Below are 17,509 nucleotides of genomic sequence, written 5' to 3'. Positions count from 1 at the left end.
CCTCCTCTGGTCAACATCTGAGAACATTGTACAAAGCCCACTGCCATTTTACTCATGTAGGCTGGGATCCTAAGTCTCTTGTTGGGAAGTTATTGGCCTATTTCTGATACCGTAAGCTGAGCGCATGGCTCTCATGTTGTCCTGCCGGTTGCCTGGTGGAAAGCTGTGTGTATGCAGGCCTGTTTCCTCTACTTGGTTATAAGCTCCTTGAGAACCAGATTCTAGTCTTACTTACCTTAGTCTCTCTTCCCCAGAACAATATGCAATTCCAACGTACAAAAAGCTCTAAAACTAAAAGGTTTTATTACTCATTGGGTAATGAAACTTGTTCTGGACTGACATGTGTCTGTTGATAGTCTTTGTTTACCCAACATGGGGTGACCAGTCATCCATTTGCTGCAGAATTTTAATGGTTGGATGTAGCCCCAGACATATTTCCTTTCTAAAATCTGAAAAATTCTGTCCCCAGGGATTCTGAATAAAGGATTATGAACCAGTAGTGTCTCACCTAATACTTGTCAGTTGAATGAAACAATTTCTGATAATGACGTTGGTGAAAGTAGACATCACTGAGCTGGATACTTTGGTTGTAGTATCCCAAAGGAAAAGAAAACTCCAATTCTAGGCATGACCTGGTACTTTCCATGGCTGCCAAAAGCTCTGGAAGGCTTCCTACCAGATTCTGTGACACATGGGGTTTTGATCTTTAAGTTTTGCCCAGAGTGTTGTCCTGGATTTAATGTTATTTCCTTGTGTGTATGGGTCAGCTTGCTGATTGTTTATTCTGTTCTGATTTTATTTAAGCTGAAGGTTTTTTTTCTTGTTTGTTTGAAGTTGGTTTGGTTTTTTTTTTTGATAGATTATAAAACCAGCTGATGGGAGTCATGTGATGTGTGGGTATGTGAGTTCAATTCCTTAAACAGTCTGCTTTTATTACCACGAAAATTTCTAAAAGTTTAGACATTGAAATAATGTTTTTATTTTGGAGGGGGGTGAATCATGACTGGACTTCTTGATGCGTTTAATAGAGCAAGTTTCTTAAAATGTGAAAAAGCCAGTAATTAATTAGTACAGAGACTCTTGACCTGGGAACAAGGTAACTGTTCCAGGGTCCTTGAACCTTCTGGTATCATACACATTTTCTCTGCACGTTGGGGGGGGGGGGTGGAGAGAGAGAGAGAGAGAAAAGAGAGAGAGAGAGAGAGAGAAGAGAGAGAGAAATGTTGTTTTGTTATTTTTTTCTGGAAAGAGAGTCATTGCCTTTTATCAGATGCTTAAAGGACTCAGATAAGAAAGCTTAAGAACTGATTTAGGATTTTAGTATTACATTAGTTTATTAGTATTTTTTAATCTTTATAAAGAAAAAATGGAGGCAAAATCATCTCAATCGCTGGATAAGTTGCACCTTTATTTCTTTGTGTGCATGCATATATTCATTCCTATTTGATCTCAGGCTAATTAAAAACATCTAATTGATGAATAGAGGCAAAATACCTGTCTCATAATACTAATTTTATTCCCTTCTCCATCTCTGTCCACTACTCATTTAAAGTTTATCTTCGCATATCCAAAAAGGATTTGGAATTATTCTCTTTTGAGATATATCAGATGCCTCCTCTTTTATCAGCTCTCCCCCGAATACAATCTTGCTTTTCTCTGAAACACCATAACATTCCGTCATAGTGAGTTCATGCTTATCCACGTTTGTCTTTTCTTCTTGCCATTCTCCTGCCCTTGCCTTTCTCTAGGCATTAGATTGTCACTTCCATGCAAGGACAGGGAGGGGATGGTTGGACCTACTTGTATATCACAGGCCCAAGAACTGGCAATATCTTTTTCATGGTGAAGGTTCAATAAGTATTTGAAGTAGGGAACATCTTTGTTCCATATATGAGTACTGTGAAATTAAAATCATAGTCTTGGAGTTAATTTTTTTGCGTATATATTTGTTTTTGAGTGTCTTAAGACCATTGATACATCCAAATCAACATAATGACTTTATTTTCTGGTACTGCTTACTTAAGGCTCAAATGCCTCATAAGTAAAAATAAATTATTATTTTAAAATATAATAGGCTAAAGTGTGAGGAGAATGGTTGCCATGTTTGGTCAGGAGTTCTGGGTGACAGTGCCTGTGCTTGTGCCTAGAGTCGTGCACTGTCAGAGCTGGCAGGAACTTAGATCTAGCCCAGGGTGTTTTTTGGAGCCCCCAGAGCTTCGCTGACATGGTTTTGGGGACTTGGGTGGGAAGATGGGACATCCATACTCTTTAACCAGAGTGACTCTGTTTTTAGTTGCAAGGTATTTGAGTTCTGGTACAAGTTTAAGTTTGCTAAAAGTGTTCTGCTGTATTTAACCAAACTCTCCTCATGCTTCTCCTTGGCTGGCCCCCGAATTTACATCTGAGGATACTGAGGTCACCCAGACTTACAATGTGATTGCCACAGATCACGTGCCTGGGAAAGCCCAGCTGGGGCAAAACCCAGTCCCAAGTGCCCTGACTCCTGGCCCAGAATCCTCTCCTCCTACTTGCTGCCCCTCAGATGTTCCTCTACTTTATAGGTTTCACTTGGGCATCATCAAGAAACACTGAGTAGTAGCTCTGTGTCGGGTTCTCGAGATACAAAGAGAGGTGAGACCAGCTGCAGCAGTCTGCTCCATGGAGAGTGGGAGCTGGCCATAGACCCTGGCCCCAGCATCTCCTTTTGTCTGGGGTGCCTTCCACATAATTCTGTGTCTAATGCTTCACACATAAAACAGTGTAGCTGCATAGTAGAAGTTTTCTAAAACTGGGTTATGGTGATCGCCACACAACTGTACAAATTTATTAAAACTCATCAAACTGTACAGTTAAAATGAGTGAATTTTATGGTATATAAATTATACTATATTAAAGCTGTGTTTTAAAAAAAAGACAGGAGCCACATGCCCTTCTTAGCTTATAGGGAAACTGTAAGCAGAAAACAAAATGGCCCAGTGAAACCTTGGGCCGAGCCCGTGGCGCACTCGGTAGAGTGCGGCGCTGGGAGCGTGGCGACGCTCCCGCCGCGGGTTCGGATCCTATATAGGAATGACCAGTGCACTCACTGGCTGAGTGCTGGTCACGAAAAACGACAAAAAAAGAAAACAAAATGGCCCAGTGAAACCTTTTAAAGGCATGCTAGTACTTTCTTACTAATGTTTTCTCACTATGTTGGTTACGAGTCAATTCCATAGACGTTTGTTGACCATCCCATTATGGGCCAGGTCCTAGAGCAGCAAGGAAAGAGTTGGGGAGAAAAGGAATGACAAAGATGCACAGGCTTTTTGGGGGAGGGACACATTATGTCAAATATTTTAGAGGAGGTAACTAGAAATTTCTCTTTTCTTCTACCAAGTTCCTTCATGTCAAGGTGCCTTCTGCTTTGAGTAATGAATATCTATCTGACCAGAAAGTAGTGGTAAGTGGTAGTTTTATTAAGTCACGTAACAAGAGGTCCAGAGACAGGCCCCCTAAAGCTGATAAATTTGACAAACATCTCAACAGTGTTAGGGCACAGGGTCAAATTCTCTGTGATTTTACTTGGCTTTCCTCTCATGGTTGAAATATGATTGCAATAATGCCAAACGTTATATTGTCTTCCAACAAAGATAAAACAGTGTTAAAAGCAGAAAGACAGGGACAGCAATTTTCCTCAAGTCTGTGTCTCTCTTTTTTTTAACCAAGGGAACAAAAACTAACAGCCCCCCCCCAGCAGATTTCCTCTCATATCTCATTGGCTGGAAATAGATCACATGCCCACCCCTAAACCAATCACCAACAGAGGGGAGTGAAATTAATATTATTTGCCTGGACAATTTTACTTATCCCTAGGGCAGTGGGAAAGTTCCCTGTTGCTGAATATACCAGTAATGCCTGAACAAATTAGGACTCTGTAAACTAGGAAGGGCGCAGGGAATGGCTACTGGGAAGTTAACCAACAGTATCTGCCATACTTTAACTTTTTTTTGACTGAAAGAAGCAGAAACATGACCTATTCTTTCTTTCTTTGTTGGCCATGGGTATCTGATACTCGTTATAAAATGTCTCCATGATTTTCACCCAAAGAATTGTTCTTAAAGCTGAGACTGTGCGGGGTAGTAATACTGCATTTGTTTGTGTTGTTGTAAGTTTTGAGGTTGGATAGAGTCATATTTTACTAGCACAGTCAATAGGAAAATTGGTAAGGAGCTGTTATTATCCAATTTAAAGATGTTTAACTTTTTCCCTCCCTTTAGAACATTTGACCAATTTAGATTTTGGGAGGTTTGCTGTTACTAATTAAAGAGATTGGAGCGCTAGTAACTATGTGGATTTAGGAATGTGGTATTGATGGGATTTAGAACTAGTGCCCCTCAGCACAGGTTAATGAGCAAAAGCTGTCAGAGGCCCAGAGTACCTAAGGTGGAAGGAAGGTTTCCAATACTAGAATAGGGGATGTAACTGATATCTTCAGGCCATTGGACAGAAAACAAAAATATCTGCACAGAAGCCAAGTGAGTCCCTCTCTTCCTACTCCTCCTCCCCCTTTCTCGTCCCTCTCTCTGTCATAGCTCAATCCTAGACTACAGTGTATCTGTAGTGTGGATTTTTTAATTGCCTTCATTTTATATATCACTCTCTTTGATTGCTGGAATGTTAGCCAAAATAAACACGTTTCAGTGATATAAATTTGTACTAGGGACAATGTAATTAATACTTACAGATGTAGCTCTAGGTTATGATCTGTCTGCAGAAACTGGCCTAATCCTTGGGAAATATCTAATGCCATTCAAAGCCATTAGGTTTGTTGACTTTGATGTAGAATAATAAATGCCTGTCCCAGTAGATACTAATTCCCTTGAATTTTTTTCCTACCTTCTGTCCTGAGTCATCAAAGCCATTTTCCAAATCTTCGTTTTCTGAATACCTTACAAATGTTTTCACTGTCATCTTAGCTGGTGCTTTTGGATAAACAGAGATGATTTCACATCAGATAGCCTTTCAAAAGCATATAATTCAGGACATATTTGAATTGATTTTGATTGGCCTTAGTGTTTTTCCCTCTTTGAGGGCTGGTGCATGTCCTTGCTTATGAACTGCTGCATCTATGAATAGGCAGGTTCCTCTGAGAGGCCATGGGACATATTTGAACAAGTTCCTCCCTGGCCCCCAACACACACACATGTGTGTATATAAAGAATGGTCAGTATTTGTTGGCTGTTTATGGTTGGCACATGTTCACATAAAAATATGTCCATGTTTGTCTCATAACATAATGGTATAATTTTTCATTGTTTTATGTACCATTTGGCTTTGTAACATGTATAAATACTCTGTTTCTGACTTAGTAATGTGTGGAAGAAGGCAGTGTGGCAAAATTTAAGCTTTTTGCTCTCTGTAGTTATGTCTGCTTATGCATGCACCCAAAGAGTGTGTAAAATGGTACATGTCTGTTTTCTTGAGACCAAGGAAACCTCTCTACTTTTCTGCCTGAGAAAAGCAAAGCACTCAATAGCATTTCATGATGTCAAATGATTTGTGAGGGGAAAAAAATGACACAAATAAATATAGATGAGCCAAAAACGAGCAATCAGGTAGTTTTGTGCAGTAGTAACATCCTACCTGTTAAGTGTGCCTTTTCCCTGAAGTTAATGTGATAGAGAACATCTTCTCCTGGGCCAGCTCATTAGAGAAAGCATTTTAAAGGTATTTTCTTTTCTTTTTTACAGCCAAGGATTACTGCAAAGTAATATTTCCATATGAGGCACAGAATGATGATGAATTGACAATCAAAGAAGGCGATATAGTCACTCTCATCAATAAGGTAAACAGAGGTTCTCTCCTGCCTTCTAAACTGTGAACTGCTTTGGGGTGTTGACTGATAGTTCAAGCTTTTCTTTAGCCCTTGAAACACTTGGTTTTCATGGTTCTGAACTTGTGAGAAAGAACCACACATCTTTCCTTCTGATCAGGGTAGGCCCAGTGTATCTAGGTGAATGAACTCCTTGAGAATTGAGTAGAATTCTGTTTGTCTTGGGGCCAGCTACAGATTTGCATGGCCCTGCAGAATTCTAAGGCTGTCCCAGAAGGAATAACCCAGAATGCAGCCTGCTTGGCTGGAGATCCTACCTTCCACAGCAGCTGGGCTGCAAAGCTCTGTAATGAGGTATCCAAGGAGGGGCTTTAGAAAGGCTGGTCATGGCTCACAGGCAGAAAAATGCTTAAAGAATGTTTGCTGTTCAGATCAAAGACAGGTAGAGTGCCTGAGAGAATTTTGCCTGTCTTGTTTGGGCTAAGAAGGTTGAACGATTTTATTATCATTACAGCCAGAGCCTTGTAAACGCACGGACAGCTATAAAATCTGTGTGAAGCGACGTGGTTTAATAGGGCCTTGACTGTGTACTTTTTATGCTTTCATGTAATGGTACTCACCAAGTAGGTAGTTGAAAGATGTATTATTTAAGTGATTTCTAGAATATGTGTAAGGTGGTTTTATTCTTGAGTCCAGGTGAGTGGCAGGGAAAGTGTACAGTAATTCCCTTAACACAAATGTGACTTGGGAGATCATGGTGGCCGCCTGAGCTCTTGCAGGGCTGGAAAGTGTTGGCAGGTGGAAGATGCAGGGAAGAGGGGAGAGCAGGGAGGTAGGGTGGGGGTACACCCAGGGTCTCACAGTGTTGCCTGCCCCCACCCCCAGGTTTGTCCATAAAGTGATCAGTCGGATTTACCTTTATAATCAAGGATGGTTACCACTAAGAAATGGCTTTAAAGATTGTGTGTTTTAAGAACCTAATCCAAAAATGCCAGTGAACTAGTGGCCCCGGAGGTTGCCAAAGGTCAGGTGTTTTAAGGGAGAGAGCTGGTCCTCTCAGTGACTCCATATGAAAGTGATATGCCAAACAACACTAGAACTATAAAGGCACCTTTCTAGAATAGCAAATTATTCTGTTTTGAAGATCACCCAAGAATTGGTCCATCTTTTTACCTGTAAGATATTCTCTCCCAAAGTTATTTCAGTACATCTCTGTAGGTGTTGAATGTGGCAGGAGGAAACGGGAGAGGGGAAAAAAACGCTTCCCTCGTTTGTTTCTGCATATGAGGCAGAAACAATCCTTCCCTTTTTTACCTCCTTATGCCCCCTTTGGACTGCTTTCTTCTGCACAGTGCATTTCCTCTTTTTAATCAGACCTGTAATCAAACAGAATAAGGAAATTGTTAAATGAGTGTGAAGCATAATACAAATACTTTAATAATTAGCACAGATATTTGATTTTACTCTGGTATAGGGAAAGGGGAGGGGCACCTTTTTCCCTGTAACGATAAAGCAACCAGAGAATTAAAACTGCCATTCTTCACAATGGGGGCGCTTACTGTCCTGTTTTTGTTTTGGTTTTGGAAGAGGGACAGCCTCTTTTAATTGAAAACCCAATGTGTCAATAATATAAAAGAGAAAACCACCATGAGGGGTCTCTTACCTGAATGCATTGGTTTCTATCTTAACCTGTTAACTTCCAGTCCTTTCCATTTGAATACATATCTTGATGAGAACACATTCATCTTGATGATTTTGTCCTTAACTGCCCAGGCTGAGATCCAGTCTGGTGAGAAGAATCTGATTTTTCTATAGACTCCACCAGAAAGTGAATATCTCCAGGTCCCATCCACACAGTAGGGAGAAATGCACAGGTGCGCGTGGCAGGCTGCTTTCAAGAGTGACCCGAGGATTGCACCCATTTCTCGGGTTTCACAGATTATGGTACTTAGAAGCAGTTTGGAAACTGTGAAGCAGCTTACGCATATTAATATTACATTAGCAGAATGTGACGCTGTCATCTCCCCTGGACACTTGGTCCCTTGGCTCGGCTTGCACACTGATCTTGCTCCTTGGGCCTAGAGTTCCCATGTGGTTTGGACACTTGGTCCTCCCGGTCCCACCCTGTCCCCAGCCCAAGGATTCTGCCTTCCTGCGTCCCTGCTGCTTCCCGTCCGGGCAGAGCTGAGCCCAGGCTTGAGTCCTCCTGCACCTGCCCAGTAGATGAGCAAGGGCTGGGCCTCCTCCCCCCTCCTTTCCCCAGCACCCTGCAGCACCTGGTCCACAGGAGAGCCCTGGGGTGGTGAAGGATGGAGGGACACTTCTTCAGTTCCAGTCCCCCCACCGCCCACTTCATCCCTAGTATCCCAGCCCCTTCTGTTTGTCATCGCACAGCGAGGCTGTGCTCACATAACCCCTCTGCACCAGCCGCAGTCTTTAGTAACCTTCCTTTCCTTTATTGTAAAATCCAGATAGACGATCCTGGCACTCCTGTGCCCAGGAGGTCTGGCTTCAGTTTGTCTTTGTGGCCTTGGTCCGTGTGGCTGTTCTACAGGAACCTCCTGTATGTCCCCATCCTGCTCATGTGTCCTTACGGACTTGACCCAGACCATGTTCCTGATACCCGGGATGCCCTCTGCCTACACACTTAGCTGAGTTTTGTTGACAGCTAATAACACAGCCAGTCTTAACTCATGCTGCTTGGGCCCATTTTGATCTTGTTGTTTAAAAAAAAAAAAAAAAGAAAAACCCTTGTACTCTATCATTTTGTTTTTATTATTATTTTATATCATCTGCTGGGAAATTAGGCCTCTTGCAATCCTGTACTTGTACAGATTTTTACTTTTATCCTGTAAAATGCTTGCCAGCCTTGACCTAGTATTCCAGTTTACCAATAGCAGCATGTTAAGATGACAAGTGCCATGTAGGCTACCAACTCAGAGAAACCAGGATTTGAATCCCAGCTCCACTGTCCCTGGCTGAGTGTCTTTAGGCAAGTTACTTAACCCCTCTGAACCTCAGTTTCCTCAGCCATAAAGCTGACCTGACGGGGCTGCTGTGAGGATTTACTAAGATGCTGTGTATAAAGCACCTCTTGCAGGGAGGGTTCTGCCAGTGGCACTCAATCCTAGGGACTGTCACCTCAACTTTGGCTTTTCTTTCTCATACTTCAGAAATGGGAACCGAAGGGCCAAGTTTGCTGCTAGGGCTAGAATGCCATGATATTAAGTAGGTAAAAATGGTGAAAAATCCACCTAAAATAGTTAAGAATTCAGAGTGGGTGAGATTTTTAGCAAGAATTTGGAAAGAAAACATGCCATAAATATTTTGCCTATTGAAAGTGGGAAAACATGGTGTCTGAGCCTGTAAAACCCTGCCGACCATTATAGAAGATTCTTACCTCTTCCTCAAAGTTCAGGAATCACCCAGAAGTTCATTTAGATGATTGTGTGCTATTGCTATTATAAAATGAATCACTTCACCGTGATTTGTCTGCTATGCATTTTAATATGCATATTTATTGTATGTATAAGTTGAGGTGAAAGCCCTGAATTGCCATTCTCTAAATTCAGTTGCATTTACTGTAGAGGTTCTCCATTGACCCCGAATTCTCCATTGACCCTGAATTCCACAGATGTTTCCTTTTGTAGTTAGTTAAGGTAGTTTCCATCTGCCCTGCTTTTCTGTGCTGTGGCAGGAGTCACAGAGCAGGCGTTGCCCTCGTTTTTAGCTCTAGATTGTCAGTTCATGTGGCTTTCTAGAAAATGAGTCAGACACCTTTAGTGGGTGTCTATAAACCCTCTGTGGTTCCTGAAATAATATGCAAAGACCCGAACTATTTGTGTGTGTCCCTGGAAACTAGGATGAAATGTGGCAACCCAAATGGTTTGTTTTTTAGTTATTTATAAAGAATACTTGCAGATTTGAGAGCATTTCCACTCGTGCAGAACACACCTGTGTTTAGCTTTTATTTCCAGTCACTCAAAAATAGCTCCCGCATCTGTGTTCCTGCCGCCCCCATCCCTGCCTTCCTGATTTGTGCACAGAGCATGTTTGAAAAGGTTCAGAAGCCTCTGGATCTGTTTCCAACTGGAGAAGCTCCTGGAGAAGAGCTGAGGGCAGCTTGGTGGAAGCCTGGCCAGGGCTCAGCTGTGAGGGTGGCTGCCATTGGAAGGTGTGCCTTGCTGTGGCCGTTGTCACTTGGGGCAGAATGAGCCCAGCTGTGCAGAGGGGCAACGTTCCTTCTCTTGGCCAGCAGCCTCCTGGCCTCAGAGAAATAGCCCCTTTCTCACAGCTCCCTCTAACCTAGGAGGAAGGGCTTTCTATGTGACTCCTTTGTAAACAAAGATCTTTAGGTATTTCTTATACAAAAAAAAAAAAAAAAGAGGCTTCCCTGGGTAGCTGTGTCTTTGATCCTTAAACCATATACAACCCCGTTTCTTCATTGTTATGAGCCTATTTGACAACACCAAGATAAACACTTAGAAGGATAATATTATTGGCTAAAATAATGGAGTGGTGGAGATGGTGGAAAGGGAATGGAGACAGTATAAGCTAGCATTGATGTTCATGGAAGGAAACTGAGGAATGAACCCTAAGAGAGAGATAGTGGCACCACTCTCTCCAGTAGTGTAGTTATCTTTCCTTGGACAGTAGGAATTATCCACTGAAAATTGCTGGCAGCAATTTTAATTTGCATCCTGTCCTATTGCCTTCACAATGTTTATTCATTCATTCATTTATATTTATGATGTGTTAGGAGCTATGCTAGATGCTAGGGATACAGTGGTGAGCCAAACAAACAAACAAACAAACAAACAAACAAAAAACCAAAAAACCCCCCCACAAACCAGGACTTTTGCCTTTTCCTACAGACCCCAAATATTTCGAGCTAGACATGCTGTGTGAGGGCAGAGTTAGAGCTACCTTCTTGGATCTCTACTCAACATGTTTTCCTCCCTCCTTTTCCCAGACAGTGGTTGAGCATTTCATTTATAACAGCTAGATCCGCCTACAGGACCCTACCTCCCAGCGCAGGGTTCTGGGCTGCTGGCATCGCCGTTCCTTTTTCTGCATGAGTCTCTCTGGAGCTCAGCATCTCACCTTGTCCTCACAGTTACCCTGGGAGTTAGGTGGGACCGTGAGTGTTCTCACCAGACTACAAAGGAGGAGCAGAGGTGCAGAGTGCTGAAGCGGCTTTCCCAAGGGACTGACACAACAAGTCAGTGGCAGAGCCAGGGCAGAGACATCTCCTGACTCCCTGTTGAGGGCTCTGGGAACTTGGGGGCTGGGCAGGGCAGTAACTGCGGGTAGAGTCCTTGTTTCCTGTGGAGCTGTGGGATTCTTATGGTAGGTGGGGCCCAGTCACTCCCAGAGGTGACTCTTGTCCACTCACTGACAGACACCCATTGTTGCTAGTTATCTACGGCAAGTGTCTATGGGGTTTCCGTTTTAAATGAAGGACATTGCCATTATTACTTATCAGAAAACCCATGCCATTACCCCATCCTTTTGTTTCTGATGCTTGCATTTTGGAATCCATGTTTCTGGTGTGTTAGGGTCAGGATGTCACTGTGGTGGTTTCTGGATTGTCCATGTCTTTCTGATTCCATTGTCACCTATAAAGAAATGAAATGATAGTGCAGAGGAAATGCTGGGTTCGGCTCAGGGTTAACATTGGTTCTACTTGTGCCCAAAGCCCTACTCTCCCACTGCTTTCTTTGGCTTTCTTCCCATGCCTGCTGTATTTTGCCTTCCTTTTTCCTTCTGGGCCTGGGTGCCACTTAGCTTTCTGCTTGCTGTTACTATGGAAAAAAAGAAAGGCAGGAGTCCTGAGCTCTTTCCTAAGTCATTCTATGATTATATGTTCTTTTGTTTGTTCTAATGTTTATTTCCCCTTCCTGCTTACCTCCCATTAATTCATTAATTAATCGAAACATTAATTCATGAGAAAAATGTTTTCAGACTTCCTTGCTTCCAACCCCACAGGAAATGAGGTTGCCTCCACAAAGTGGCTTTAGGAATCTCAAGAAAGATCTTTAGCTTGGTACAAGAAAGCCGATCAGCTGAATAGATTGCTGGCCTTGACCCTTTCTTTCTAAACTGTTGAAGCTTTTAGCAGAGCTAAAATGCTAGGATTAAATGTGGTCTCAAGGGTGAGGAGTAAATTAGCAGGTGTCACCCTGAAGATGATGACATGCTGACAGACCCATTAGAAGGACATGTTTTATGAGTGAATGAAGAAGTTAAGCATAGGTCTGGGATCATCAGGGTTTACACACATTTGAAAAATGTCACTCTTCAGTAAATGAGTCATTTATGTCAAGGAACGTATTTCTTACAGTACGGCCTGTCTTGTTAGACTGCACATGTCCTTATTTGAGACAGAAGTCGCAATATGGTTTCCTCTTCAGGGCATTAGAAACCCAAAGGAATGCAGTTTGCTCATGTGCTTTGTCTTCATCTTAAAAGCAGCCAGCACTCTGGGGCAGGTGAGAAGAATCATGACCCCCTAAGTGCATTTGATAAAAACTCTTCTTTCCTGAGCTCGATTACCATCACAAACACACAGTTTTAAATTAGATGAGGATGGTAAATGTATGATGTGGGGTAGGAGAAAATATCTTTTTAATTTACCAGTAGACAGCCAAAACAATGCCACCCCAAAATTTCGAGGGTCATTTTTCCTTTGCATTATGGGAATGAGTTTGCAGTTAATGCAAATTCCCAGGTTCATGTGTCTCCATGAATTATATAAAACTGTCTAAAGGGAACTTGTGTTTGTTCAACCTTATTGTCATATTTCCCAGAGTGCTTAAGTGGCAGGACATCAATAATCCTTGCAACACCATCTTGGGAAACTTTTTTCTGCAACACACAGAAAACTCTACAGGTGTCTCAAAGAATTAGAGAAACTTCCCTGTTTTTCTGATTTCTATTCCCACTTTTTCTGATTATCTGTATTACTCTGAGAGGGGTGTTGTGAAGATTGAATGAGATGTTGTGGCTGAAAGTGCATTAGAAACCTAAAACTTATTATTGCTATGATATAGGAAGAAGAAAAGATAAATGCTCAGTGACTAAATGTATTTTCTTGGTATGTTGAACTGTCTTGAAATTAAGGTTAGTACTTTCCCTGACATTTCTCTTAATTGTTTATTTTAACTTTTTTTTTTTTAGGATGAAAGTAATTTATTACAGTTATAGAGCCCTTGTCTTATTAAGTATCTCAAAGCTCTTTACATTCACATTTGTATTTTATTAAAATATACGTTTTCTGAGATGGAAAGTGGCATGGGATACATTTTTAAGTAATACTTTGAAATTTTGTAACATTTACTCTTGGGAAAACAATGAGAAGAAAACAGATAAATATAAAGAAAAGTCAAAATTACCCATGACCTCACCACCTTCATATACCTTTCTTAATATTTTGGCAATTATTCTTTCAGTCTTTTTCCATATACACACATAATTACAGTTTTAAATAAAAACAGGATCATATTATACACACTATTTTGTAACCCTCTTTGTCCAAAATTTATCATTATTTCTGGCAACCTGGTTAAATGGTTTCTTACCATCCTAATGTATGGAAGGGAGTACCACAATCCTCTTTTATATTTAGCTTGTTTCCAGTTTTTTCTCTATTTTAGATCATGTTGCATGTAGTCATCACCTTGTTTCTAAGTCCTTGTGCATGTAATTATTTTTGCCACTTTCAGCTAGCTGTGCAACCTTAGGTTGCTCATCTCTCTGTGCCTCAGTTTGTACATCTGTGAAATGGGGGCAATAATAGCACCTATCTCCTGATGTTGAGAAGATTAAATGAATTTTTAAAGTAGGTAAAGCACTTAGAAATCCCGGCTCATATTAAGTGCTGTATAAACATTAGCAGTTATTATTTCCTGATGATAAATTGCTAAATGTTAAGCTGCATCAGTGCATTTTGAGGGCAGTTAAATGATATTCTGAAAGATTGTGCCAATGCAGTCTCCCCATCCTTGTCATCCCTGAATATTATCATTCTTTTTAATCTCTGCTAATATGATTTAATCTCTGCTAATTCTGCATTTTAAACAATGATTACTACAGTTGAAAATTTTATGCATTTTCCAATTTATTTTTATAAAAATACCTTATATTCAGAACATTAACCATCATCTTTCATATTATAAATATTTTTTCTTAGTTTATGACTCACGGAGATATTTAAGAAAAAAGTCATTAAAATAAATACCTTTTAGATTTAAGATTTCCTCATTTTATAGTTAACTGTAGGTGCAGTAAAATCCATCTTTTTAAGAATCATTTTACTTGAGGCTTCTGTATTTTAGTCCTCATTGGAAAAGGTAGTCAGCTATTAAATGCATCCCTTTTCTGCCTTCCTCAGGGCTTTTAGAGGTTCTATTTAAAGCTTCTGTCCTTGCAGTATTTTTTTATAGTGGCATTCAGAGAGCCCCTGAGGTTCTGCATGGATGCATCTAAGGATCCTCATGTTCTGTGCCAGGACTCTGCAAACTTCTTCTGGAAAGGGCCAGAGAGTAAATATTTTAGGATTTGTGTCTAAAATATTGCCATGCAGTCTCTGTTGCAACTACTCAATTCTGCCATTGTAAAGTGAAAGCAGCCACAGAGGTAAATGAATGGGAGTGGTTGAGTTCCAATAAAACTTTATTACGGACACTTATATTTGACTATCATGTAATTTTCACGTTCTTTAAAATATTCTTCTTCTTTTGATCTTTTTAACCATTTAAAAATGCAAAAACTATTCTTAGCTTGTGGGCTGTGGAGAAATAGGTGGCAGGCCAGATTTGGTCCATGGGCTGTAGTTTGCTGGCCCCTGAAATAGAATATCTGAAAATAGACCCAATAAAAATCCAGCCAATTAATTTTCAACAAAGGTGTGAAGACAATTTAAGAGAGAAAGGGTAATCGTTTCAAGAAACAGTATTGGCACAAGTCGACCTTCATAGACAAGAAAGTGAACCCCAACCTAAACCTAAAACATTTTGCAAAAATTAACTTAAAATAGACCATAGATCTACATCAAAAACATACAACATAAAATGTTATTTATGAAAACAGAAGAAAAAAGAGTTGTTAGACGTGATACCAAAAGCATAATTCATTTGAAAAAAAGGCTGCTAAATTAGACTTCAGAAATATTAACAACTTTTGCTCTGCAAACACAGTTAAAAGAATGTTGTTGGCAGTGTTTAGTCAGTACTTGCCTGATGTGTAATTGTATGCATTTCATGGACTTTGGTTTTGTTCTGAGTCTTCCTGGGAATATCTTTTGTAGTATAAGTAAGGCCATGGATCTCTCATATTGGCTTTCTCTGCCCCCATATCCCTTCTCCCCCAAGGTGGCAGACAGACATAGCCATCCTTTACTGGTCTGGCTTTGACTTAACTGAGCAGCCTGAGGGCCTGGATTTGACCTGGAAATTGTATTTTTAACCCACTGCAAAGACCTAGAAGCTAAATTGGGTAAGTGTAGATAAAAGACTCCAAATAAATTTTTAGACCAAGAAATAAATTTTCCTGATGGAGAAACTTCTTAAAAGAAACGATTTATCTGGTGAAGAATGGAGGTAAAAGGTAGAAATTAGGAATTTGTTAATAGCTGTTGCAGATGGCTTTGATGTTTCAGACCTTCAACATGATCATGGCTATGCCCTTCACCTCTTATTCCTTCCCAGTCCTTATCTGTGAAATGAAGATTACCACTCCTCTGCCTTTACAGCCTTCTTTATATCTCTTAGAGGTGGTACAAGAGCTAGGAAAATCTCTTAAAGCATAATGAAAGATGCTCTATGAATGCCACTGTCTTTATCAATGAAGCAAAATGATTTTCTGTCATATCTGTTATCCTTTTAATGGGATGTATTTGGATGCAGAGTCAATACAGCTCTCTAAATATAAATGCAAATGAAAACTCAGCTGTAGGATGAACATCCTTGAGAAATAAACTCTACCTTTAGCCATGTGCTATGGATGAGCTGCAGGTGCCATTAGAAACAGCTTTTAAGATTTAACATTGTGGTCATCTCAATGTAGTAGAAAATGGGGAGTTTCTCTGAAAACATATCGTTACATAAGTTTGCATACTTGATTATGTTTAAATGGACAGAAAAGATGTAAAAGTGCTACTTTAATGATTTATATTTCGTGTATGACCTGTTCACATGCCTTCATATATGTGTACAGTTAATGTCTCTTGTCATGCTTAAAGCCAGATTACAAGGACATGGGAAAGTCCCCCTCTTTATGATCATCTCCTTTTCATATGATTACTGATTTTTGAAGTGGATTTATGGGGGTAGAAAATCCTTCATTCTGCTATTAGAAAATGTCTAAAGCATAAACATTTTCTGAGAAGAAAATTAAGATTGCATATGCTGCAAACAAAATAATAAAATCAATAAGCAATTTGGATTTATCTGTTGTGAATAAACTATACGCCTGTGTTCCACAACTCCAGGAGGTACCAGTATGAATGGGTGACCCTGGAGTTGGGCCAACATGGCAGCATCTGTTAGGTGCTATTCTCTGAAGGGGCTCCAGATAGGAGCATCTTTTTCTAAGAGGAAGACAGGCTATGAGCATGGAGGCCTTTGGGGCTTCTGCCCTTCATTGTCTTCTGTTAAAATCCCCTGGGCTTTCCTGATTCCTGCCTGCATGACTTTCTTAATGCCCAGGGAAGCTCTGTTCTCTTTCTGGGGACTGCGATTTAACTTAAGCTTTTTTCTCATTATTTAGTGACATCTGGACTCAAAGGATACTTCTGTAGTATTTCCTAACCCACGTGCTATGAGTGGGTTATAGAATTGTAGGAGAAGGATTCCTTTAGCTCTCCAGGTTGGGTGGGAAGGGCCTTCAGTGGTTGATACTCCCCTCTGGGCTGATGGCCTCCAACAACCTTTGGCCTGTAGTAGTATGCCATAAAAATGCTATAATTTTACATGTGTGCCATTATCTGAAAAAGGTTGGGCGGCACTAACTTAGTGCATGTATTTATTTTTCTGGGTACAGATGTTTAACAATGGCTGTACTTTACCTTCAGGATTACTTCATCTTCCTTGTTAGAGAAAGGTATATTTGACTAGCAACAGAAACTCCAGGATAATTAAAAACCTGTGTATGCATCTTCATTTCAGACATTCTTTTCCTAGGACTTCTTTTGGGAATTAGACCTTGAAATAGCTCAGGCTTTTAAAGATAGACCTTAAAGTTCTATTATATATAGAATAAGATAAATTTGCTCTAATTAAAGAAACAATATTTTTAATGAAGTATAAAACTTCTGGTTGCAGCTGTGATGGAGTAAAGGGTATTAGACTTACTCTCCTGCCATAGACAACTCTAAAATTGGACAAAATATATGAAGTGGTTCTTTTTAGGCATCGGACAATACATAGCACAGGGACGTGATCCTGGAGAGAAGGGAAGCATAAAAGTGAGTTTCACATCAACTCTAGCTTTTTACCTGGAGGTACTTTCTAAATTGCAGCAAAGGGCAGTGGAGCTCAAACAAAGAACAGCAAGACTCATTGGGTAGAGGAAACAGAAATTGTAATTCAGGGCTGCTGAGGTGGCTTGAATTTTCAGGACAGGGAACCGTAGAGGAGTAAGTTGTGCAAAGATAGAGGTCCGGAAGTCTTTGGCCAAATACTAAGCCAGGCATCAACA

At 40.5% G+C, this 17,509-nt stretch overlaps 1 protein-coding gene across 6 annotated transcripts in view; it reads left to right on the top strand.

Moving 5' to 3' along the window:
* The window catches only part of SH3KBP1 (SH3 domain containing kinase binding protein 1), a 188,824-nt gene that overhangs the window by 93,436 nt on the left and 77,879 nt on the right, over window positions 1-17,509 (top strand). For all 6 annotated transcript variants that reach the window (XM_063083073.1, XM_063083070.1, XM_063083072.1 and 3 more), the window contains one exon: window positions 5,730-5,824. In XM_063083073.1, the coding sequence (XP_062939143.1) occupies window positions 5,730-5,824 (95 nt within the window). The remainder of the gene's footprint in view (window positions 1-5,729; window positions 5,825-17,509) is intronic.

Source organism: Cynocephalus volans, chromosome X (assembly GCF_027409185.1).
Source record: "Cynocephalus volans isolate mCynVol1 chromosome X, mCynVol1.pri, whole genome shotgun sequence".
NCBI classification, from domain to species: domain Eukaryota; kingdom Metazoa; phylum Chordata; class Mammalia; order Dermoptera; family Cynocephalidae; genus Cynocephalus; species Cynocephalus volans.
Note: the sequence above shows the minus strand (reverse complement) of the source record. Positions and strands in the feature narration are given on the sequence as shown.